Here is a 26,737-nt window from a genome sequence, read left to right on the forward strand (position 1 = left end):
ATACTAGGGATATATAAGGGGGGGTCCAGTGTGACAATCAGAATTGGAATATGGAGTCACTAAAGTTTAGTGACAAATTTGGTAAGTAGAGAGAGCATAAGCACTGGAGTTCCGGTTAGCAGAACTTCAGTGACCCAGTTAAGCATACTGACAACACACATAGGCCACAAACTCTGAGCAGTGGGGTCCTGGCTTGTAGTATCCCAGTGAGACAGTAAAAACACACTGACACTGGTCAGTGTCTGGTCGATACCAGTCAGCCAGCACATTAGAGGAATAGTAGGTTTCCGGTGGGCACCTTTAAGGTGCCCTCTGGGTGCCTGTAATAATAAATCCAATACTGGCATCGGTATGGATTTATTAAGACGAGGTGTTCAATACCAAGCACCCCTATTTTCTGTGCAGCCATCATGTAACTGGGTTATTTGGGCTTAGCAGTGTCCAGTACATGCTTCAAAATGGCTGCCCGTTCACTTGCAATGTCTAGGAATAGAACTAGACATCCCAGGGGCATAGCTGCTCACGCAAATATGTCCTCACATGTTTAATAATGCACCCTGCCTTAGGGCTATTAAGGCCTGCTGTTGGGGTGAGTCACATATAATACATGCAGTGACTTTGGCATGGCACAAAATGAGTGTGCCAATGTTGTTTTTTCACTCTGGGTTTTCACCCTGACACACAGTCTGTGATGGCAGGCTGTAGGCAGTTTGTGTGTGAGTCTCTTAGGGTGGCATAAGATATGCTGGAGCCCTTTGGGACCCTCGTTCGTACCCATGTCCTAGATACCAGGGGTACCATTTACTAGGGTTTTAGTGGTGCTTAAGTCTGGTGCCACATGCAGCCACAAGATCCCACCTACCGGCAAGCAAGGGGACTGCTCATAAAATATCTGGATCCAATCTGACTTGTGTGGAATATTCTAAGGTATGGATTCTGCGGCTAGATAGTCTCTTCCACACAAGGTGTTATGTAATGTACATAGATTGTTCTTTAGTTTGCTCTCAGCCGTGCATTGTCATCTGGTTTGAGGCCGGATATGTTTTTACATCCACGTGTGGCAAAGCATCCTATTGGACAGGTGGGTTTCTTTAAATTGTGCAGTATGGCTATGCCCTATGTTTCCTTTCCAGCTGGCATCAGAAGTCTGGAGGGGTTGCTGCACCTGTTACTTTCTGGCCCCAATTATGGAATGAGAACTGTCCTATTCTAGACCTTGACCTCCTAAACTTCTTCATCAAGAAGGCAAAGTTCAAGAGGCTCACTCTGGCCCAGATTCTGTTTGCGCTCAATCCAGGCGACCTGATGGTGGCAATGTATCTTTTTGCATAAACCCATCCTGATGTCCCACAGATGCTACCTGCTGGTCCAAGTAGGCAACAAGCATTATCCATTCTTAGTGCTTTCTTGTAGACTTGCCAGTGCCCCTTCAGTGTACACAAAAATGGTGGTAGTAGTTGCTGCCCGTTTTTGGAGATTGGAGATACCAGACTTGTGCTACCTTTATGGCTGATGAGCTCACCTCAAACAGTCATGGATCCCCTCCAGACGTCGATCTCTTAACATCCCTAGGATTGCCCATCAATGCACCAAGGTCCCACTGAACTTCTTCACAGAAACTCCCTTTCATTTGAGCCATCCTGGGAACGCAGTTGTTTTGGGCCTTCCCTCCGCCTCAACAAATCCAGGATAGTCTGGCTATGATCCGCATGTTTCAATCTTTGACCTAGGGCTCAGTGAGAGTGACTATGAAGCTGCGATGCTTCTTGGTCTCTTTCTAGTGAACCACGCCAGTGGCATATGCAGGTTCTGCAGTAGGATCTTAATTCTCAGTGGGCTCAGCACCAAGGGAACCTTTTAGATTTTATCTTGCTGTTAAAGGAGACTGGGAAAGATCTGAAGTGGTGGTTGCTGGACTTCAATAGGACTGGCAGCAGACCCCTCATCCTATCCACCCGAGCTAATGGTCATGACGGATGCATTGTTGTTGGGCTGGAGAGGCCATCTGAGAGAGGTGATCAGAGAACTCTGGTCTCCAGGGGAAGCCGTCTCCACATTAACCTGTTAAGAGTTGCAAGTAGTTTGTTTGGCTCTAAAATCGTTCCTCCTCTCCATCAAGGGGGAGTGGGTGCAGGTTTGTATTGCCAAATCCACTGCTGTGTGATACTGCAACAATTGGGGTGGGGGGTCCTGGGTCCTGTGGCAAGCGGCTCTGTCTCTGAAACTGGCTGAATCGCAGGTTACACAAGACGTTGCAGAATCTTTAAACACCGGGGTGGACAAACTCAGTCGTTGTTGCCTAGTGGATTACCATTGGTGGCTCCACTCAGAGGTGGTATAGGGCATCTTACGTCAGTGGGGAGAATTTTGTCAAGATCTTCTCACGGCTGGCAAAAATGTAGTGTCAAAACCTTTGCAGGTTGCTGTTCTCCATGCAATTCTCTCTTGGAGATGTATTTCATTTGCATTGGCCCTGTGGACTCCTGTACGCCTTCCTTCCTGCCTCTACATCTCCCCCCAAAGTTCTGAAGGTTAGCAACAATCGGGCCCAAATTATTCTTGTGGCTGCTGATTGGAATAGTAAAGTGTCATACCCAGAACTTCAGGCAGTAGCATCTGTCCTTTAATTCAACTGCCTCTTCTGGAGGACCCTTGCACAACAGTGGGGCAAAGTTCCACATCTGAGCCTGCACAACTTATACTTCCATGTGTGGAGTTTGAGTGGTGACAGTTGAGTTTTCGATCTCCCTTCTGAAGTCTTTATTGCTATGTTAGCAGCCATCTGTTCCTCAACAAAGGACCTCTATGTGGGATGCTGGGAAAAGTTATCGTTTGGTATTCCTTCCAACATGTCCAACCTTTATAGGCCCAATTGTTTGGTGTTCTCCTTTTCTCCCTGTTGCTATCCCACCAACACCTGGCTGTGGCGACAGTTATAGGTTATTTGTCTGCCTTCTTCCCCTTTTTACTGTTAAGTGATCATCCATTTTCTTTAAATCACCTTTTGTGATGAGTTTTTTTAAAAGGGCTGACCCATATGTCCTGCTAAAACCCCTTCTGAAGCCCCAGTTGGACCTCGTTCTGTGACTTACATTCCTGATGTGCCCCCCATTTGAGCCGATGCACAGTTGCCATTTGAAATTGCCCACAATGAAGGCAGTGTTCCTTATTGCGATCACATCAGCTTGTTGCGTGAGTGAGCTACAAACACTCTGTCCAGCAGCCATACACCACATTCTTTCCAGATACACTAGTGTTAGACTAGGCAGCGTTTCTCCTGAAGGTTATAGTGCCTTTTCACTTCGGGCAGTCTATTACCCTGCTTTTCTTCTCCCCACCTCATCCATCAAGGAGAAGAGAGCCTCCACCACCTAGACCTGAAGAATGCTCTGAGCTTTTACCTTGATCATACCAAGGAACATCATATTGGCGATCAGCTCCTTGCAGACTTCTCTGGGACAAAGATGAGAAGAGCTGCACAGAAGTGAACCATCTCCTGATGGATTGTCCTTTGCATCAACATTTTCTATGGACTGACCAGGAACCAGCCTCTGGAATCCCTACAGCCTCATTCCACCAAAGCAGCTGACATGAAGAGTGCCTATTTTGGACATCTGTCAAGCTACGATGAGGACATAAATTCACACGTTCATGAAGTACTACTGGCAGGATAGCCTGGGCCGGCAGGAGGGGCTCTTTTCCTATTTGAGCCTGCAAGACTTTCTGGTTTGAGGCATTCCTCAGACCCACCACTAGGGGAGTTAATGCTTTGGTATCTATTCACAAGATGAAGAATCCTCATTTATACTTAACCAACAGAAAACAAGCTACTGTTGCTGGTGGTTACTCTAACTTTAACCAACAAGCCCTATATATCCCCGCAACCAGGAGATTCCAGCAGACGTAACGGTATATTGCTTTCAAAAATCTGACATTGCAGGAAAAAGTTACAAATTAAAACGTAGAGAAAAATTTCAGTTTTTTTCACCTCAATTTCAATATTATTTTTTTTCAGTTGTTATTTTCTGCAGGAAACCCTTGTAGGATCTACACAAATTACCCCTTGCTGAATTCAGAATTTTGTCTACTTTTCAGAAATGTTTCGGTTTCTGGGATCCAGCATTGGTTTCACGCCCATTTCTGTCATTGACTGGAAGGAGGCTGAAAGCACAAAAAATTGTAAAAATGGGGTATGTCCCAGTAAAATACCAAAATTGTGTTAAAAAATTAGGTTTTCTGATTCAAGTCTGCCTGTTCCTGAAAGCTGGGAAGCTGGTGATTTTAGCTCTGCAACCCCTTTGTTGATACCGTTTTCAGGGAAAAAACCACAAGCCTTCTTCTGCAGCCCCTTTTTCCCATTTTTTTTTTAAACAAAATTTTCACTGTATTTTGGCTAATTTCTTGGCCTCCTTCTGGGGAACCCACAAAGTCTGGGTGCCTCTAGAATCCCTAGGATGTTGGAAAAAAAGGACGCAAGTTTGCCGTGGGTAGCTTATGTGAACAAAAAGTTATGAGGGCGTAAGCGCGAACTGCCCCAAATAGCCAAAAAAAGGCTCGGCACAGGAGGGGGAAAAGGCCTGGCAGCGAAGGGGTTAAAATGTTCAAGTTACTCAAAATGCAGCGCCACGCGTTGCTGCGCAGTGAAATGCTCTTTGCTAAGATTGACTAGTTACATTTTTGTTGCATATTGCTATATTTGGGTTTTAAACTTGTACTAACTTGTACCAGCCAGTGTTAAGAAGTTTAAAAGTTACAAAATTATGCCATAATACTATCACAAAATATGCCGCATTACGCTGCTCAATTTGCCATTTCTTGATGGATAATTTCATCAACACGCCACATAATTTGACCGTCCCCTCCCACATAATTCCAGTGGCCCTGGTGATATTGTAGCCCCCACATCACTTCTGGGGATGTACTGACCTGTCCCGGAGCCGCACAACACCATGTACTGGTGCACGAGGAAACTGCTAAGAAGAATGTGGATCCAGACTGCCTACTGGGGGTATTCACTAGGTGAGGAATTTGTGGTTAAACGGAGTATACACCAGAAAGCTTTATCGAAGGTAACTTCTGTGGTTTATGGAATTATCAATTGTTGGTTATTTTTTTTTAAATAGGAGTTGTTGCTTGTAAATATATTTTTTTATTTCCTAAAAAAAACTCATCTTTTTAATATCGGAGGAATATTTTTTGACTTGGAGAAATAAAATGTTGTTAAACCTAGAATATGTCACAGAATATGTTGCATTGTTTGTCTTTAATTGTGTGGAATACTCCATGGTACATTTTTCATTGCTACATAATTTCGTCAACCCTGCCGCATAATTTAGACCTTTCGCTGCTGCTCAGTTCCAGTGCACCTGGACATAAGTGACAGGCAGCGTCTGTTCGGTAGGTGTTATAAATGAGAATTCGCAGTTGAATGCACAGAGATGTGACCTGTCATTCATTCATTTTCTTTAGATCCAACATTCCTTTTAACCAATGGCAGGCTGCCTATGTGGGCCAAGACGCAGGTAAGAAAACTGTTTTCTTTGGACGTAATGCTTTACTTTGTTAGTTGCTTTCATTTTGTTGAAACTGGTTTGTTCATTTACCTTCAACAGTCATTGTAGCAGAAGTGACAGCAGATAATTGGTAAATCTTTTGTAGATGTCTGCATCTTGAACTTTGACTCGGAGAGTATTTAAAAATGTGAAAAGAAGAAGTTAATTTAAACATCAGTAAAAGTAGCTAGTAACAAGCTATTTATGCTGGTGTTTAAATGAAGTATGAAATGAATGACTGTTGTAATAAGGAACGAGCTGCTAGTTTATTTTCTCAAGGTCTGGTTTTGCAATTGGTTTCGCGCTATTTATGGAACGTGTTGTCGATGACAAATACGTACAAAGGAGCTCTCACAGCCTGCTGCATACGCTGTAAAGTGTTTTTGTTTTTTTGTTTTGCGAACCTCTGTGCTTCCCAGTCACCTGGCTTCCTAAAAATGTTTTTCCTAGTAGAAACGCATAACACATTATATAAGCTATTGTTTGCCTTCTTTAATAGTCTATTTCCTCTAAAACGTGCATTTTGAAATGTGCGCCACTTTCTACGTGTTAGTTCTAGCTTTCAGTAAGACGAGGGTTGCCTTTTATTGTGCTGCAAAATCCTACCTCACCAGGCATCATTGTGGCGTTCATCAAATTCTTCCACGCTCTCTCACCTTACAAGCATTATCAAACTGAAATTGAAAAATATAGGCACGAGGTGGCGCTAGCTGTCTTTTGCATGTTAGGAATCTGCTTAAGCGGATATACGAGCCAACAAGCATTTGCAATGCAATAGGTCTCGCATTTACTTGAGATGGAGCTATTGCCATTGTAAATTTATAACAGAACGTCTTTTGGCACATTAATTGGTCCACCCTGTGGATGGCGTTTGCGATGCTATTCTGCGCTGCTATTCTACGCTGTTCACGCTGTGAGCCACCTATACGAGACACACACTGGTGGCAATTGCACCAGTTTTCAGTGGAATAGAAAGTGAAAATGTACCCCGCTACGTAAGAACTGAGAAAGTGGTCTCCACATTAGCCGATGTGAAAGTCAGCACTGACACTCATTCCTGACTGAGTCATCAAAGCACTGAAACATACAATCTCAATATCTCTCACTCTTAGGGGCTTGCTCTGATTGTCTCCCTGCGACACCTGGAAAATGTGAAACTATATGTCCCAAAATGCAAAGTCATATACCCCTTCCAAATAAAACCTGAATAGTCTGAAAGTGTCACATGACCCCGAAGGCACTTGCCATATAAAAAATGATATGTTAAATGGGGGCCTTTTGAGTGGAGAACAATATTTTTAAAACTGTGGACTCAGGAAGAAACGGGTCACTCGGTTAACCCTGCAGTTTTACTATTTAAAACTCCAAGGGCTCAAGGATGGCAGTTTTCAACGGAGGGTCACCCGTGGCACGGCCTGCAAAGGAGAGTGCATGGGCCGGGTACTCTTGCAGTGTGTGAGCGCCTCATTAAGAGGCCACAGAGTGCCATCGTTTAAAGTGATGTATGCACTAATGGAGTGGGAGAGAAGTGTAAGGATGTGCAAAACGGGATGAGAGCCCACAAGTGAGAGCGGGGAGCCGTGTCAGATGGCTGCTGATGTAGATTTATTTGCGGGAAGGGTGTTTGATGCTGGGGCAGGGCCTCTCTCACATATCACAGGCTGGGCGCAGAGTGCCATGTCACATCAGTGTATTAACTGCCAGCAGTTCCTCGTCTCCATGAATGCCGGAAAACAGATTCATAGAAAGAAAGATTTGTGAACACTGCTGGTAGTAAAATATGGTCTGCTGGGCTCCCTTCCAATGGAAACGTATCTTTATAGTACTGAATGAGGGGTTGCAGCTGCACACGAGGCAATTTCTTCTTAAATTCTGTTGTTCTGAGCACCTAACATGCCAGCAAAACAGAATCAAGATGCCCAGGTGAAATTGCGTATGTTTAATCTTTGTTTCATTAGGTTTGAATTATGTCTATTTTGTTTTACGTTGACTGGCTAGCTCTCACTATGGCTTGGAGATAGGATGCAGCATTAAGATCAGAGTCACTTCCTTTAGAGGTGGGTGAACCATGTTTGAGTCTTGGCGTCCAATCAACATCCTGTGATTCTGAGCAAATCTCAAACGCTCCTTGTACCTTAAAAAATGAATACAATTTTTAGAAACGTAACTGGTGCTCAGGTAAAGTGTTCGGGCTGAGTACAAATAAAATTGACAAGAAACAAAGCATGCTCACACCAGAGGACGTGTGGCAATGCTTATGTGCTGCATTGGCAGCCGCAAATCTCAAGGGGAGGGATGGGCTGGGGTGGGGATAGGGACAGGAGAAAGTTACCCAAAATCTTTTTTTTTAAACGAGTTAGAGCCTATTAGAGTTGTAAATTACTAACTGGACTTTTCTTGCCACAAATTGAAAATTAAAAGTAAAACAGTTGACATAAATGAGCCGATTCAAAGCACCGTAAGCGAGCCGATTCAAAGCGCCAAAGCTTCCTTGAGCGCAAAAGAGACACAAAAGGAAAAAAGTTCGCTCACAGTCATGCATATCGGCAAAAGTGCAATTATTAATCTAACAGGGTCGGTCCCCAAGGCGGTAACAAAACCACCCTAGGGTGGACAAACGTAATGCATTTACTAGTTGTCATCAAAGGATTTTTGAAAGGCAAGCCCACGAACCAGTGAAAGTGATGGGCGTTAGGTGAGCGTGGTTAAAAGACCAAACAGATAGAAACCTGTTGGAAAAGCAGCGCTTACTCGCTGCTATTCTCGACCTAAAAACGACATTCATAGTTCTAATGCCAGGATTTAACATCCCTTACTTGTCCACGGGGCCCGTTTGGGCTTCGGCATCCAAATCTAACGTTACATTTTTCCCAAAACCAGGCAGGCGCTGCTTCGTTGTTGGTGCAAATAGACTCTTGCAGTATGTGTGGAATGCTGTGGCAGCATGACGCAACTGTTAGATATGTGTGCTCTTGAGAGAGATCTCCAAAGAAAGGGATACATATTCAATACCACACAACCAATGACCCTGACGCACGCACAGGTGTTTTAATTTTATCGAGATGCACCGGGCATTACAATCTACCTGTATGACAGTGACACTGTTGTATTACAAATGTCTATGCATTCTGATAAAGCTGGTGTTTTTCTTGTTTATGGAATACAGTTGCTATCATTTCACCCTGAACATGTTTGCATTTTATTTTCTTGATGTACTGGAAACTGTTCTTACTGTAGAGCAAACATCAATTGTATTACTTCCTTTAATTTCCCCTTGTAAAACTAGACAAATTAAAAACTTGTGGTGTGCCAGATTTCGTTTTTAGGTCTAGAGTAAGCTTATGACCTCTTGTATACTTTTAGTATACTTCTTATGGCTTAAAGCAATTGGTTGCAGTTCCCTTTAAAACATTTTGCTTGCTAGTGGTTAGTTTTGCATTTGTCGCCCTTTTTTTTTTGTTTCAGAGCAGTGACCAACTACTGTATTATTCTACTTTGGTTTCTTTATCTGTTGCTGTGATGGACTACTTTTGTTATTTCTTTCTTTCTCTCTTTTCACTGTGGGTGTTTTAGGCTGGTAACTGCCTGCGTTTTATTGCACCATTCCGTTCCTTCCTCCTCCTCCCACGTCGCTGACATTTGTTTTGGCTTTATGATAGTGCTGTCCTCGTTTACCTCTGGATCCTGGAACATAAGCTCCACCATTAAATCTTTAATAAAAGGTAGCTCCTAGGCATCTTTTTTTTTTTTCTTTTAAATATTTTACCACTGTCCAACGTCAGCTGATTAATGTTCTTTCAGTACAGCCCAACGCGTGCACGTTTATTTAACCTTTGAAGTAAGCTTTTTTTTTTCAAGAGAAATTCTTTGGTGCTAAGTGCATTAATTCCTCTGTAGGTGTTTTGCGTGTGTTTATGTAACATTAACAAAAGAAACACCCGGTGCCTTAATGTTTAGCTCACTGCTCACGAAAGCCACAATATGCCCTTACTAGTAGAATGTAGCTAAACCTAGAAGCAATAATGTGAAACTTGCAGAGCCTTGAATCTGGTGTCTTTCTCGAGGGCTCCTCCCTGCCACCCTCACGACATCTGCACACAGGGCATTGCTTATCTTCTTTATTGGGGCTATTAATCTTCTCAGGCTGCTTTGCTGTTGTTAACTGCATTAGAGCTTTGGTGAAATGGAGGCAAGAACGGTTGCAAGACTACACAACTCGAGGTAATGCGGTCATCTTCTCGTCCCTCCTCAAGGGCTTGTAATTTCTGATGTCAGTAGCTGCTAGTGACAACCAAAACAATGCAGGAAAAGGCAAAATTATTAGGCAGGGTTCACCAATTTATGTGGCAAGAAAAGTCCAGTTCTGAATTTACAATGCCAATAGCTCTAACTCAAGAAAATGGTTCTTGGCCCTCACATCCCAGTCCTGGAGGTGACCTTTATGTGGAGAACGGGCGCCCTAGTAGGATCTGACCTCATGCCTCACTGCACGGGCCCTTCCCGATGTGGCTGTCTCGGTGATCGCAGCCGCCAAGACCAGCTTCCAAAAGTACAAACCGCAGCATATTGTGGTAATTCCATCAGATATAATGGCAGCTTGGATTAAAGGCGACGTTTTCAACTGTTAAAATGCAAATGTGTTTTATTATCAATGAGTACGCATAGACTTTATGTATACAAAATCAGATCTTGCATTACTGATTCTATTCTTGAATGTTATTGGATGGATTAGATTGCAACTGCTGTATTTGTTTTGAATGTGTCATTTTCAGAGCTGTTTTAGCACGTCAACAAAAGTGTTACATTGTATTAGGAAGTGGAAAAATAAAAAAAAGTATATATTGCAAGGAGACAACGCGGTTGCCTTTTTCCTGTGCCCAATGGCTAATGGAGCAGTTACAACTGTCTTGTGTCGTGCCAAACCAGTTCCAGTCTGTTTCATTTGACCTATTGTGACTGGATTGCAGATTATTCCTACAAATGTGAGCCTACGCATTAATGGGTGAGTGGTATAAGTTGTGTAAGCACTCGAAACAGCAAAAAGTCTGAAGCAGCAGGGTCACGTTTTAATGGAACGCCATATGCCATTCTTGGTTTATTTATTTGTTTCACTTTGTGCTTACTACAGAATGTTTTTACCCTTGAGCAACCGGAACATAAAGAGATGGAGTTCTGCTTTAAAAGATACTGCCCGTCCCCACGTTTATAAGGCTATGCACTCCTAGTGAAAAAAGTAAATATTTCTGTCAAACTGCACAAGTAAAACTGCACGTGCTATAAGTGCTCTGTGCCTGCAGGTTGGCTCCATCCGCCACAGTGGCCAAATACGAGAGTGTGCACATCTTCTCAACTTCGCCTCACACCAGTAGTCGAAGCACAGTTCCTGTAATTTTTATGAAAAAATAACCATGTGAGGAAGGTTAATTCTGGCAGGTGCTTCAGCAGAAGTGTAAGGCGGGCAGTCTCCTGTGCTGTGGAACAGAGGGAAGGGCAGATACCTAAACAAGCCTTCTTGCCTGGATGCCTGCTTGCCTGAAAGAAATGTCAATGTGCGCAATGTGTTAATCTGCAAATGTAGAGGGTGCTTGGAAGCTGGTATTGGCTTTAATTGATGGAATCACTTGAAGTTTTCTGATGACACCGATTTATTTTTATGTCGAGCGCCCAAGCGCTTGACCTGTTGTAAGTATTGTGGGCTTTTAACCATGCCCACCTCACGCCCATAACTTTTACTCGTTTTTGGGCTTGCCTTTCAAAAATCCTTTTATCATTGGTTAAGTGCTTTATGTTTGTCCCTCCTCAGGGAGGTTTTGTTACCGTCTTGCAGACCCTTTTACATGGATAAATACATGATTGCCGATATGTTTGGCCTTAAGCAAGCTTTTTTCCTTTTGTCTCTCTCATTTGCGCTCATGCTCATGGCGGCCATGGCACTTGGAATCAGTAACTATTTTATGTTTCAATTTATGTGGCAAGAAAAGTCCATTTAGGAATTTATAACACCAATAGCTCTTACTAGAGCACATGCAAGACCAATTACATTGCAAATGCTTGTTTAGGTTTCTCCTGTACAGCGCTTGTGCACTGTGCTTGTGAAATCGATTGTATTTAATATACATCATAAAAGGGATTACATCCCACCTCCACCTACTTTGCTTGCTTTTTATTGGTTCCTGTGCTTGCCACTTAATTTTCCTTTGTTTCATTTGGCTGTAGCAGTATATCCTGCATTTACCAAAGTTTGTTTTCTCTTATCAGTGTCCTGAGGCCAAAGAACTCCTTTTCATCCACCAAACTTTTGTTACGTAACCCTTATAGTCTTTTGACAAACTTCTTTGTTATTGTGAGCAATCTCCAAATGATCTCTGGGCTGATGTGTGAATAGAGCGTGACTTATTGCAGTACCTTTGTCGTTTATGTGAAGCAGACGATATTACTGTGGAGGCTGCTCTTTTTGTTGCTGACAATGGTCAGCGTTCTAGTGTTCCTTCTTTCCGGTGTGCACCTCAGCTGAACGGCACTTATCGTTTGTTCAGCCCTTCGTTTGGAGCTGCAGCGTCTCTAGTAAATGGTAGACTAATACTCTCTTCTCACACCTCTGCTGTGGTCTTACTCATCTTTAAAATATTCGGTAGAGGCAGCCGTCCTTAGCTTCCTCTGTTCACAAAAGCGCAGTGCTTTCTTTGCCTGTTCACCTTATGACCTGTTGTGGTTTGAAGCGCTATCTCCGTTGATGTAATCGCTTTCCTTGTAAAATACCCAAGGGCTGGTGTTTATGCCTCTCAGAATGCCCACAAAGCCCTCCCCATACCCTGCAAGGCTTCAGAGAGCTGCCATTTTCTCATGTCGAGCCTCAGTAGCTTCTGGTTCTCCGCAGTAACGTTTAAGTGAGAGGTGATATTAACCTTACTGTGCAGCCTGGCAGGTCTGCAGAACTGACCATTCCCTCGTCTTGCCCCAGTTGCTTTATCACAAAATGTTTCTATAAAATGACTTGTGCGCCGTTGTGACAGCATCCTTTGTTCATCTTCTTTTGGAGACGCTGGCAACCTGTGATGTAGCAGGCCCTTTTGCCTCCAGCGCCATCGACACTGGTCACGATTTGCAGTTGAACATTTGATCATTTTGTCCTAACAGCAGGCGTGTAGCTTGGTGAGGAAGATTGAGGGGTGTGAGCTTTAGAATTCCCAACAGTCATGCTGGCACATAATATTAAAATACATTATATGTTGAGGAGTGCACACTACAGGGACTTAAAGGACAGAAGAAAGGGATAGAAATGCCGATTGGTCGGAGTGCTAAGTGGAAGAAACTGCATTTTGTAAAACCACCGAACATTTTGAGGACTTTAAAAACAAAGATGAGTGAGTATGTTTTGTCAGTGTGTCCATGCAAAAAAATCCTAGGTGAAATCCAACAGACATCTCACCATGCCCGACTGAAAGCATCTGTACCCATCTATTCATCAGAGAATACATTTATTAGGGATGCACACCTCCCTTAAAACTACGCCCTTGGTAATGAAGCAAATTCACACATATTGCGGGTTCCTGCGTGATGCAAAAATGTCCCACAGCGTGAAGATCGTTGCAGACGAGATTTCGTGTTGGAAGGCACCAACAAGCCTTGGCTACGGCAAAAGTGCGTTTTTCATCAAAATGGCGCTGGATGGACCCAGGAGGGACCTGGGGGCCTCAACTGTGTTAGGAGGAAGAGTGAGCTCTCAGGACTTTATAGAGCCCTCAGGATGCCAGCCAACACTCCCAGAAGCCGCAGGATCTGGGTTCATAGGAGATGCAAAACGCAGTTGATGTAGCACAACAAAAGAAGGTCCTATGCTACCTGAGAACAACTCAGCGAGATGAGCGTCGCAGGGTGGAGCACTGGGGACCTGGGCCAGGCAGTGCACAAAAGAATTTTGCAAAGAGTGCACAGAGGTCTCAGGAGGCAAAGAAGACACAAAACACAGGGGTACCGTAGTTCTCTGGGAAGGCAAGGTCTTACCTCCTCCAAATTGCCTCAGCAGGACAGTTTGTCGATGATGTCCACCCTCTGTGTCCTTAGGAGCATGCTTGTCGCTGTGAGAGGAGTCCCAGGGTACCAGTAGTCGCCTTGGAAGGTGCCTGCTTGAAGCAGAGGAGTGACTCCATCACTCCACAGGAGATTTCTTTGGTCCTTCTGGTGCAGGATGAAGACAGGGAGTCCCCAGAGCATGCACACCGTTGAAACTGTTGCAGTTGTTGACTTGGAGCTGAGGTTGCTGAAGAAAAGTGTCTCTTGTAGACCCTTTGTTGCAGTTACAGTATTTCTTGGAGCAGGCTGCGGTTCATCCGAAGTCCGAGGATGCTGAAGTTGTTGCAGAGGATTCCTGAAGGAAACTTGCCAGCAGAATCTGAAGAGAACCCACAGGAGAGACCCTAAATAGCCCTGAGAGGGGCATTGGCTACCTTATCAGTTATGGACCTATCAGCAGGGGTCTCTGACGTCACTTTCTGGCACTGGCCACTCGGAGCCCTCCAGAGTGCCCCCACACCTTGCAAAGCAAGATGGCTGACATCTGGGACACACTGGAGGAGCTCTGGGCACCACCCCTGGGGTGGTGATGAACAGGGGAGAGGTCACTCCCCTTTCCTTTGTCCAGTTTCCCACCAGAACAGCGGAAGAAGGGGTCCCTGAACCGGTGTAGACTGGTTTATGCAAGGAGGGCAGCATCTGTGTCCTTCAAAGCATTCCCAGAGGCTGGGGGATGCTACCCCTCCCCAGCCTGTAACACCTATTTCCAGAGGGGAGGGTTTAACACCCTGCTCTCAGAGGAAAAGCTGTGTTCTGCCTTCCTGGGACTGGGCTGCCCAGACCCTAGGAGGGCAGAACCCTGTCTGTGAGGTGGCAGCAGCTATAGCTGCATTGCAAGCCTCAGAGAGCTGGTTTGCAGTACTGGGGGTCCATGGTAGAGCTCCCAGGATGCATGGAATTGGCTCCCCAATACCATATTTGCAATGGGGGGGACAATTCCATGATCTTAGACATGTTACATGGCCATATTCTGAGTTACCATTGTGAAGCTACATATAGATATTGACATATATGTAGTGCACACGTGTAATGGCGTCTCCGCACTCACAAAGTCTGGGGAAATGGCCCTGAATTATGTGGGGGCACCTTTGCTAATCCCCTCACACTTAGTAACTTTGGACCTAACCTTCAGCAAGTGAAGGTTAGACATATAGGTGACATATAAGTTACTTAAGAGCAGTGAAAAAGGGCTGTGAAATAGTGTGTGCACTATTTCACGCAGGCTGCAATGGCAGTCCTGTGTAAGGGTTTGTCTGAGCTCCCTATCAAAAGAAATGCTGCAACCCATATGGATCTCCTGGAACCCCAATGCCCTGGGTACCTAGGTACCATATTCTAGGGACTTTGAAGGGGGTCCAGTATGCCAATTGAAATTAGTAAGTGAAGTCACTGGCCTACAGTGACAAATATACAAGCAGAGAGAGCATAAGCACAAAGGTTTGCAGAGCCTCAGTGACACAGTTAGGCACTACACAGGCATACACATTAGGCCACAAGCTATGATCACTGGGGTCCTGGCTAGCAGGATCCCAGTGAGACAGTAAATACACACTGACACCCACAAACAGGCAAAAGTGGGGGTAACCATGCTAGAAAGAGGCTACTTTCCTACAATGATGTTGACAAATGACGCGCTAATGTTTATATTCCTCCATGTTCATAAAATATATCCCAAGCGTCACCCTTCTCACATTAATTTTATCCATACATAAGAGATTCCACAATCTACCATACCAATGTCTAACGGGAGGTGGAGCACAAAGAAATGCAATTGTGGTTTTTGTCACCCCTAGACACTTAAGTTAAATAGTTTCAGAAGCCTTAATGCCATTGAAGTTTCAGAGTTTCAGTATTGACAATAAGACACCGACTTGTCCATGACAATCTCCTGTGATAACTTACATCTTCGTCAGCCTAGCAAATTGAATATGTGAGAGATGATGCAAAAGAAACTCGTTTACCTTTATCCGATCTAGAAAACTGTTTTTCACCCCTTCATGTTCAAAGGCATTCATATTTATTAGACAAAGACAATTTTATCTTGGAGCGACAGGCCCATAAGGACTGCACACTGATATTTAGCGTTTTCTCTCGAATAAACCATAACATTTCCTCATAGGTAAGTATGATTAGTAAAGCATGCCTTCTACCGCCTACCGCTTTTCTTATCGTAAAATTAAAGTTCATCGATGAAGTAGCTCAAAAATATGCTGCAAAGGCATTTTTTGTGAATAGATTTGGAATAATTTGGGGAAACTATATGAATTGCTGTAGATTTATTAAAAGACAACACAGAAATGCAGACGTCTGGCACTGAATGTAAGGAAAATAAGCACAGCCTCCATCATTGATGTGACATTGCCTTCACCTTATTTTCCTCTGATAAACAGCAGAGCGTGTTTGCATTCACTGTAGCTTTTCCTCGTAATCGCTCACCTCTGTGACTGTTTGGCGATCGACACCAGTTAGACTATCTCTGCAGAGTGAGAGTACTCACGTATCATAGCAAATGGTTTATTAAAATAACTTGCTTCCAATTCAAACAATCACTGAGGAGAAGTAATCTGTTCAAAGCAATTTAGTTTAAGCAGGGAATCTGTTTTCCCGAAATGTTATATCATGCAATACTTGTGAAACCTCACCAATGCCCAAAGAAAGTTTTTTTGGTCTGAAAGGAGAGTGTATGAGTACGCTTCAGTCAGTAGAGATGCAGCCTCTCTGTATCCTTTAACCATTATTCTTCGCATACATATGGATTCAGGGCAAAAGCAGTGCAATGCTTTGAAAATGAAATTCGCTGCAATTTTTGGAAACACACGCATACAGATATGTACATAGCATTTATTGGTCAGTTACACTATTCCTAATAAATGAGAAGTTAATTGTATAGGCAGTTTTAGATCAGCTGTGCAGCGTGTCTGTATACCAGTGACGTTCAATATGATGACAGGATTTAACAATAAAACCTTTGTTTTCTAGTGGACCTGGGCTACAAACAGTTCTTGAGCTGCTGTGGGCTCGGCTGGACAGTGTCTGGCGCAGGATTGGTGTTACTCCCCCTCCCTCAGTCCACTTCCTCTCTCCCTCATATCCTGCTTTCCCACTCGATGTCTGGCCTTACCTCACACGGCCCTTATAGCTCTCTTCTCCCCTACTCCAGCTTTTCTGTTTTTATTTTTAACCTCCTCTCATGGCCCAGTTTCTCTGCAATGTATTTGTAGCAGCACTTGCGAGTGACTCTTCTTACTTGCAGCTGTCCTGCCCTAAGAGTAGGTCAGAACATCGTAAACCGTTGTTGGATCTATCCAAAACTTCACATATCCGTTCTTTCCTTTCACTACACAGATTTCACTCATTTCTTTTCTCTTTGATTTTATATTTGCTCACTGACCCTCTCTTTTTTTGTTCGTTAAATCCTTAATTATCTTTTTGCTTCATCAGTCCTTCCTTCTCTTGTGCTTTTCTTTATTGTTTTCTCTTTATTTATCCCTTTCTCTCACCTCGCAACATGGTACCTGGCATTCTGGTAACCTCGTTCAAATAATAGTTTACTATATCAGTTTTACACCTGCTCACCCAGCTTAAACGTACAACAACAAAATATTACTAATCACACAGCGAAACCGATTGCATTTGCCAGTGCTTGTGTAACAGCATTAGTACCTCCTGCAGTGGAATGTGATTTGCAGAACATTTTGATTATTTGGTCTCGACCAGTGGTGACTGGTGACATTTCAAAGTGGCGAGCGTAAAAGTTGGGGATAATTTACTTAGCAAATTAAGTGAAAAAACCTGACAGACCTAAGGGGAGTTTGTAGCCCCCCCCTCAACAATTTGTTTTTAAAAAAGAGGAGCAAATGGCCTATTTTAGGTGGTGGATGCCATTTGGCAGCCAGGCATCCCTCAACAAAAACTGTATACTGTGGTCTTTGGGACAAATTTCTTTTTTGGTGTGGAACGCGCCAGATTGACGCCGTCTAGGCCAAGTTTTCTGACACTGTTGTTTTTTTTTGTCTGTCACCTGGCAAGGCTTTGGCGCCCTCGGCCTTTTTCATGGTTGCTAGACCAGCCCTCATTGTTGAAATCACCTGTTGTGATGCGTTTAGAAAGGCATACAGCACTTTTTCCCTCTCCCTCTCTTTGTCATGCCACAATGGGACCTTAACTTGGTCCTCACGTTTCTTATGTGCATTCCCTCTGAGATGCCTCACAGATGCCCTCTGCAGCTTTATAACCTCACAACAATGTTCCTTGTTGCCATGAGTGAGCTGCAGGCTCTGTGTCCATCTGCCATACACCATCATCTTCCCAGATAAACTGGCTCTGCGGATGCTGGCATATTTCCTACCGAAAGTTGTGGTGCTGTTCTACATTGGTTAAATAATCACAGTGCCAGCGTTCGATGTTCACCTCAGCCCTCTAAGGAGTCGGAGAAACTCCATCGCTTGGACTCCAGAAGAGCGCTGAGGTTTTACATTGATACAACACTGCGTGACCCACCTCTTTGTGAGGTTCGCTGGAGTGTGAAAAGTCAAAAAGCTATACAGAATAGGAAAATCTTCCACTGGATCACACTGCATCAAGATCTGCTATTTATTAGCCAAAAAGAAGCCTCCAGAAGGATTGTGCCTTCATTCATAAAAAAAAACCAAAAAAACACTTTTAAAGTAATCTACTATTAATCTCTAATCTTGCCGCAGAGCCCTTCAACGCCTCGCCAGGGGTAGTAAGGGCCCTATAATTAAAATATGCAACTACAGTTACAAATCCACCAGAGACACTGCTGCTATCGCCGTCCGGCTGCTATGTTGGCGTCACTCCATACGTTCACAAAGCACTGCTGTCTGGACGGGCAGATTCACAGAGAGAGGCATTTCGCCCTATCAGTTCTACAAGGTTTTTTGGTTTGAACCAATTCACAGATTCACCTCCTAATAGGTAGTAGTGTGGTATCTGTTCAAAAGATGGATCTGCAGTTAACAACTCTCTTTCAGATTAACAAGTTACCTAGCTTCAGCAACACTCTTTCTAGTAGAGATTCTATATAACCACAGATTCCTCACCGACCCTTCCCGTTTTGTGGATTGATTCTATCCATTAATAAGATACTAAGTCTAGGAATCTGCACACTGGTCAAAGCTAACTTGCGATTGTGCCTCTGCATCTGGGAGTAGACAACCTCTAAAGCAACTGAGGTCAGCAGGCGAAAGTTGTGCCTATATGGGCCCTGCATGCAATTTTCGGAGCGTAATGGTGTTAGTGTGGAGCCGCACGGTGCTACCTACTGGTACAGAGATACTGCTGTAAGTTTCCAGATCCAGTCTGATGCCTGGGGAGTATTAAAGTGAAGAATCTGCAGTTAGATTCACTACCAGATGGAGCATTACTAAAGGTAAGTAACTTGTTCCATAGTGCTGGTTAAGCACTTCTTTTTAATAAAAAAAACAAAAAACTTTTCCTGCTTGATAAGAGGTCTGCTGGGCTAAAAGTGAAGAGGATTCAGGGACACATAGTAGTAAAGTGCGCTGATTCCATCTTCCTTACCTGGCAAGCTGGACGTAGACAGAAGCAATCTTGGTTGCAAGTCTAGTCTTTTTGTGGTCCCTGGCATGTGCGCAGCAATGCCTCTGGTGTGCTCAAAGCGTGTCATAGGCTAGCCCATCTACATCGGTCTGCTCACCGTCCATGCTCAGAGCAAGCCATGCCGGTTGTTTTCCACTCAGAAATATTCCTTCCTTGGTCACCTACTCAAGAGAGGAGGTGATTCATATAGGTAAGCATAGGCTGGGAGATTATTTTTGTGGGGAGGGAACTAAGGTCCTGATTTAGATTTCCGCAGAGGGGTCTGTCTGTCACAATGGTGACAGATATACTGTTCGCCGAAATCTAAATCCAATGGTTTCTTATGGAATTTAGGTTTCGGTGGATGAGATATCCTTCACTGTTGTGACTGAGTAAGCCCTCTGCCGAAATCTAAATCAGGCCATAAGTCCGTATTGTTACCCATTTGGTCCCACAACCTCACAGAACACTTTGTTTAGTTGGTGGTGGCCCAGACTGGACAAGCTAGGATTTGTTGCTCTTTTACTTTCCTTTAATAGTTTGCATGTGGGGTCAGAAGAAAATGCAAAGGTTAATGTTGGGAGGGTCTTGGGGGGGGTATGAAAGGCATGGGTAATAATTCTAGTGTCTTTGGCTCTTTGAAGTGTGCCCTAGTTAATGGCGATTCAGCTGTCAAACATGCAGTATAATTCCACAAGCTTCTTAGTAGGGTGTGAAATGGAAGTTATGTTCCTGAAGGAAACTTGGTTCTCTGGTTCCTCCGTGCTGGATATCTCTAAGCTCTCCATGGAGGGCTTTATCATACTGCACCACCTGCATCTCCATAAATATGCGGAGGAGTTGCTATTATAGCAGGTGCAACATGCACTATTAGAGAAATGTTTTTTCCTGTGTTTTCAGCTGCCAAGAATTTAGGGCGTGACATTATGTTTGTCTTTGGTTGTAACAAGTGGTATTTCCTGCTATCATTCTTGTATACTAAAGTGTTAATTTATTGACTCCTTCTCCCTCTGCAGGTTTCAATCTCCAGTTTCATAGTGTTAGGTGATTTTAACATCTGGGCAGAAATTCCTTTGAATCAAGGCGCCTCTACTTTTATTGAAGCGATGCCATCTGTGGAGCTTCGGCAGTGTGTGTGTGTGACTTCATCCATCTCAAAGGCCATATGCTGGACCTACTTTTTGATCCGATTGGGCTCATGGAGTGTGGAAAAATTATTCCTCAGGCCTGGTTGGATCACCATCTACTTAATTTTTCTGTGAAACATACTTCTCTTTCCACGCTGACACATCCTAGACCAAAGGGCTCACAGCTATTTCATGCTTGGGGCAAACTAGTGATCCTTGAACGTTTCTAATCACTCTCCTCTCCATCTTGGACACGCACAGGGCATTCCCCAAATGAGGACTACAGGAACTATATTCACTGGATTTATACAGCCCTAAATAAAGTGTTATCACTCACAAAAGCAAGAGTGAAGAGAATATGCCTTCAGGTCCATGGGTCTCTGAGGCAGTGAAGGAAGCAAAGTGTGGCTGTAAGAGAATTGGGTGCATTTAGTGAAAAAAAGATTGTTCCCCTGGGGCTAAAATAGAGATCAAAAAGGTCTTAAGGCACAATAAGCACTTAATAGTAACCACTAAAGCTGAATACTATACATTCAGTCCACTCTGATTAGCCTGCCGAGATGTGCCTCAAAAGTGTTTGAGCACTCCCAGGAGTTGTCTGATAATTTACATTTTCTTTTTCTTTTTTTTTTTTTAATGAAAAGGTTGCCAAAATTTGTAAGCAACTGAAATCATAGACCTCTTATTGAAAACCGATTTGAGTCCCTTGATTGATCCTCTGGTATTGGTATCTTGTTGGTCTTCCTACAGTACTCAGGGAGACACCATAGAGGATCCTCTTCTCCCCAAAGAAGGGGAAAGAGAAATAGCTAAGGTCTTGCATGGACCATTTCGCTCCTCTTGATCTTGCACAATTAAATTTCATGGTTGAGTCCTGATCACCTCTGGGCTCACTAACTCCCAATGTACGGAAAGCTGCAAAAACTGAGCTAACACACCCTTTGTTGGAGGTATGTAATAGCTCTCCTGCTGAAGTTTTGTGCCCCTGGAATGGAAAAGGGCACTACTTATGCCTTTATTGAAGAAACCAAATGCAGACCACACAGTAGTTATATCTTTCAGGCCAAACTTACTGCTCCCCTTTGCAGTGAAGATTCTGGAGAGGCATGTGAACAAGCTTTTATCTGGCTTTTTAGAACATAATTACATCTAGGAATCTGTACAATTGGTTCAGAACACAGCATAGTACTGAAACAGCTCTGCTGTCTATTTTGAATGAGTTATGTTGAAAAGTAGACAAAGCAAAATCGGTGGCCTTGGTGCTACTGGATTTGTCAGCCGCTTCCCACACAGAACCACATCTGATCCTCCATTCAAGACTGGCTGAGATCGGCATCGGTGAAAGGACTCTATTGTGCTAATTCGTACTTATTGCATCGGTTCCAGGCTGTGTTTCTTCCACCATATCGGTCTGAATACAAAACCATAGGGCAAGGAGTCCCACAGGTTTTGTCCCACTATGTTTAAAGTCTGTACCTGACCTCTGCTGACACCTACAAGAACCTTTGGACTCGGATGTATGAATTATGCAGACAAAACCCAGCTGATCATCTCTATGGACCCACTGGGCCCTGCTTCTTCTGAAGCCTCCCACCTTTGTACAAAAGGGGTTTACTATGGATCAACCACAGCCCTCCTGCTGTAGCCTGCCCTTCAAAACCTTTGGCCCTCAGATTGGCTGTTGCCCACAGAACCTGCGAAATTTGTGAAACACCTTTGGTTCTTTTTGGATGCTGATCTTTTCTTGGTTAGACCAGCCAATCATCTCTGTTCTTGTTTCCTTGTGTTAAAGATTCTTGAGAAAATCCTTTCTTTTCTCGATTTGGCTGCTCGCAGGATAATAGTCCAAGGGACAATTTTGAGCCACCTGGACTATTGTAATCTCCTATTTTGGGTGCATCTGCTGGAGTCCTCAAGAAATTCCAAGGGGTAGAAAATATTGCAGTTAAACTAGCCTTGGCTCTCTTCATCATCATCAGCACTGGATACTTTGCATTGGCTACCAGTGGTGAAGAGCACCACCTTTAAGATTCTCTGCAATGTCCACTGAGCCTACTGTTTGCTGACCCTGATTCATCTTAATTATGCGTTCACAGGTTACGTCCCACGTAGTCCCATATGGTCATCCGATGCCTTCCTTTTTCAGGTATATATTTCATTGTGCTCGGTTGGGAGGAAAGCCTTTCTGGTTCTGGCTGCCAAATTGTGGCATGCCGTCCCATCTATTTTATGCAGCCTACAGAATCTGTTGCAGTTTAGGAATGCATTAAAGACTTGACTTTATGCAAAATGAGTTGCATCTATGTCCTCTTACTTTCCCTTCTCTTGGTGCTAGGGCACCTTTATAGTTAGAAGTGCACTTAATGAAACTACTAACATAACACCCAAATGCCTTTCCGACAAACCCTATGGTTTGAGAGTTAAACCTTATTGAGCCCTTCAGAAAGATAAGTTTATCCTCTGCCAGTTTAGCCTTCAGATTCTTGAATGCATAGTGCCTTCTCTAAGGGTGCACAATGCTTAATGGAAATCATGGAGAACCTCAGAGCCTTGCTGGCTCAAATGATACAAGATGGACAGGACAGAACAAAGTACGTATTGAGTGCTGGCTTGGACAGTATAGGCAGAGCAATTGGCAACAGTGCCATAAATTAGTAGGCACACCTTGGGGAGACCAACTGCTTTTTCAGGAGGTGTCCAAGCGTACATAATGGACATGCCCTTTGATGGTCCCAAATTGTGTCAGAGAAGGCTAATTTGTCTCTCGAACATTCATGGCAGTCATGTCCCCACATGATCCTTCGGACTCTTGTCTCCTGCCAAGTGGTTCACTTATAGTACTGAATATTTAGGGGCTATACAGACAAAATCAGCCTTTCCATTATGCACAACAGCAGCAGACCCAGTCATCATCATCATCATCAACTTTATTCGATCAATTGACCATGAAAGCAGCAAGATCAATAAATAGTAGATAAAATAGGGAATCACATTTAAGTACAACATCTATAAGTTAGTATAAACATAAAAAATAAGATAAAATACATTTTTGCACATAGAAATCTAAAAGGTCCCATCTAAAAAAGTTATATAGATCCTTGTTTACTTTAAAAAATGACAACGTATGTGCCATGCAGCCACTAAGAACTTGCTTACTACAAGAATTACATCAGTTGAATTATGGCTTTTTAGAACCCGTATAGCCGAGAAACAGTTTTTTAATCCCAAGAACCTACACATTTTACAGATCCATTTTGACCGTGGGATCACAAATGCTGGGCAGAAAAACAAGAAGTGTTCAACGGTTTCTGAAATGCCACCACAGGCAGGATATGTATCGGAAAGACTGTTCTGCCCCCAGCTATGGGTCAATGACATCAGGGGCAGGGATCCCAACCGGAACCTTGCGTACAAGCTTTTACCTTGCAAATCTGGTAAAATATCCAAATAGAGTTCAAACTGCGGAGTCCATTTAAAATCAATAAAATAATTGGTTAAATGGCCATGTGTTGTGCAGGTTACATAATTATCCCTAACATAAGACCAATAGGTTGACTTTAAAACATTTTTATGACGTCTCTCTAAGTTGTAAGGATTTTCCCATAAATAACCCAAACCTAACAAATAAAACCAGTGGGATACGTGTTTAATCCAGGGGAGTGTTTTAGCATTTTGGTGTTTCAGTAAATCAAGTAATGAGGTGTTATATATATCTAGTTCAGGAGTGGTCCATACCCTAATCCAGTAAAGAAGAGGTCTTAAAATGACTAGGTCAGCTGCTCGACTAAAACCCAAGTCAGAAAATAATGGAAAGAAGGGTGTGGAATGTGGGCACACAATCAAGGCCCTTGCGAAATTATTTTCGCCCACTGTTATCTTTTTGCAAGTAGAAAATCCCCATACTTCCACTCCGCACAAGGCTGCTCCTTGCGCCTTAGCTATATAGACTTTGTTTGCTGGGGATACAACTTTTGTACAAGAACTTTGTAACCACCTTGCACTCTTTATAATCTGGTCTTCCCATGTTAATTTGCTAGTTAGCCTAACCCCCAGATAATCTATAGAGCTGACTTTCTTCAAAGGGACTCCATCAATATGAATGGAGCGTCTTTTGCTTGGGCCTTTGGAGAGCACCATCAATTTGGTTTTATTGATGTTGACCTCCAACCCATGTTCATTACAGAATAAATTGAATTGATCAACTAGCATTTGCAGCCCCATTGGTGTCTTAGAAATGAGAAGCGAATCATCTGTGAAGAGGAGAATGGGAATTTTTTTCTGCGTTCAAAGAAGGGGCATCATTCTGGCATGTGGTCATAGCCTTCACCACTTCATTAATGAATAAAGTGAATAATAAAGGGGCTAACACGCAACCTTGGTGAACTCCCCTTCTGGTTGGAATCTGATCAGTCAGTTCACCTTGATTTCCCCACCTCACGTGCGCATAAGTGTTTTCATGTAGTCGTTTTAACAAGAGTAATAAATCCCCTGGAACTCCTAATTTAAATTTACCCAACACCTCCCACATCTTAGCTCTTGGGACCAGATCAAAGGCAGATCGCAGATCTATAAATACTACTTATAAGCACTATTTGGCAATGAGTACATATTTCCAATACGGTATAGCCAACTTAAAAACCTGGTCAACCGTGCTGGTTTTCGCACGGAATCCTGCCTGAAGAGAAGAAAGAATTTGATGGTCCTCAACCCAACTAATTAGCCTCTGTAAAATTTGTTTGGCAAAAATCTTTTGTAGATTATCTATAAGGCTAATTGGCCTATAGTTGGCTGGAAAATTTGCATTGCCTTTTTTATAGATTGGTATGATTTCGGCCCCCTTCCATGTGCCTGGAATTTGTCCCCTGCAGCAATGCTGTTTGAAATAGCGTTAATATACCAAGACCAAATGTTTGGTTTCGATCTATAGAGATCCCCAGGAAGTTTATCCGGCCCAGGTGCTATACCAGGTTTTAAACTATTTATGGCCTCAAGGGTTTCTTCTATAGTAAATATAATACAACCTTTGTAAGCGCAATGGTCCCCCTCTAGGGGGGACAAACCAGTGTTCAATTCATGTGGCATAGATGAAGAAAGGACTAAGTTAGCATCTGTTAACCTCTCTGGTAAACCATAAAGACTGGAGAAATGCTCTACCCAACTTTCAGGTTGTATATGATTATTAGGGCGATTCCTGCCTCCATTTTCTCTTTTTGACAAAAGTTCCCAGAAGTGCTTGTTATTCTTCGATCTGGAGGCAACTAGCAGTTCCTGCCACAGGGAATCCTCCCACTGCTTCTTCGCAGAGGTTAAGGATCCTTTATATGTGCACCTGGCTTGCTTGATCTCCTGAGAACCAGACATTACTGCAGCTTTTAGTCCAGACTTTGCCCTGGCGCAGGCTTCATCAAACCATCCCTTACGGGCCCTTTTTCCTTCACAGGGCCTTGCCCGGCCCTCTTTGTAAAAAAAAGCTCTGCAGCTGGATGGCCAGGCTGTCATGTATTTCAAGTATCGGAATATTTTCCACAGCCTGGTCTTCATATTCTGTCGGGTTGCCTAAGAAGGTTTGGTATATTGCCCTAATCAAATAGGGATTAGACATCACTTTAGGCCAAGTAACTTTAGTAAAAGTGTTATTCCAACATGGCGATGGGACCATTGTGACGTGATTATTTAATGTTTTCCTAAACATTCCCCCAGACAAGGTAAGGAGCAAGGGGAAATTATCGCTTTTAAATCTTACTTCTACTCATGTCTTCCAAGTAGGGCCACAACCTAACATCTACCAGAAAATAATCAATGGTACTTATGGACATACCCCTTTTGAATGTTGGTGCAATGTTCAAATCAGATGATGTTCTACCATTACAAGCCCTTAGGCTATGTTTTAAACATAAAGTAGCTAATTGCATAGCCACACGCGAACTTGTGCAGGGCCGAGTGGTAGATAACTAACTGTGGGATCCCCCACAGTTCATCTTCTTCATCAGTTAAGCCACCGAGTAGCGTAGAGGGTTCAAATGTGCAATTAAAATCACCAGCTATAATTAAAATAGTCGAAGGGTGAAGATTTCCTACAAATTCAGTCAGTATAGCCAAAGTGTGGGACTCGGAAACTACGTGAGACTGATCTTATATAAACATTGGCAAAAACAATTGATAAACCCTGCTTGAACGTAATGCGTATAGCCTTTATATCAACAGAATCAATTTCCAAATGATTATAGTCACACTGCAATTTCTTATTTAAAAGCAGTAACAGCCCACCTCTGGCCTGGCCCAACCCCTTCACTGGAGGTAGGGCCGGAACTCTAAATGAAAGAAATCCATCTATGTTAATAATGTCCTCTGCCCAAGTTTCCTGGAACAGGCAAATATCTGTCTTTAATAAAGGTAACCCATTCTGCATCATCCAGTTTCCTG

At 43.3% G+C, this 26,737-nt stretch overlaps 1 protein-coding gene across 1 annotated transcript in view; it reads left to right on the forward strand.

Moving 5' to 3' along the window:
- WDR62 (WD repeat domain 62) overlaps positions 1-26,737 on the forward strand; it is a gene marked incomplete at its 5' end in the record, with an annotated part of 926,258 nt that overhangs the window by 382,867 nt on the left and 516,654 nt on the right. The window contains one exon of the mRNA XM_069207611.1: positions 5,470-5,522. Within this exon, the coding sequence (XP_069063712.1) occupies positions 5,470-5,522 (53 nt within the window). The remainder of the gene's footprint in view (positions 1-5,469; positions 5,523-26,737) is intronic.

This window comes from Pleurodeles waltl, chromosome 9 (genome assembly GCF_031143425.1).
Source record: "Pleurodeles waltl isolate 20211129_DDA chromosome 9, aPleWal1.hap1.20221129, whole genome shotgun sequence".
In the NCBI taxonomy this organism is placed as follows: Eukaryota; Metazoa; Chordata; class Amphibia; order Caudata; family Salamandridae; genus Pleurodeles; species Pleurodeles waltl.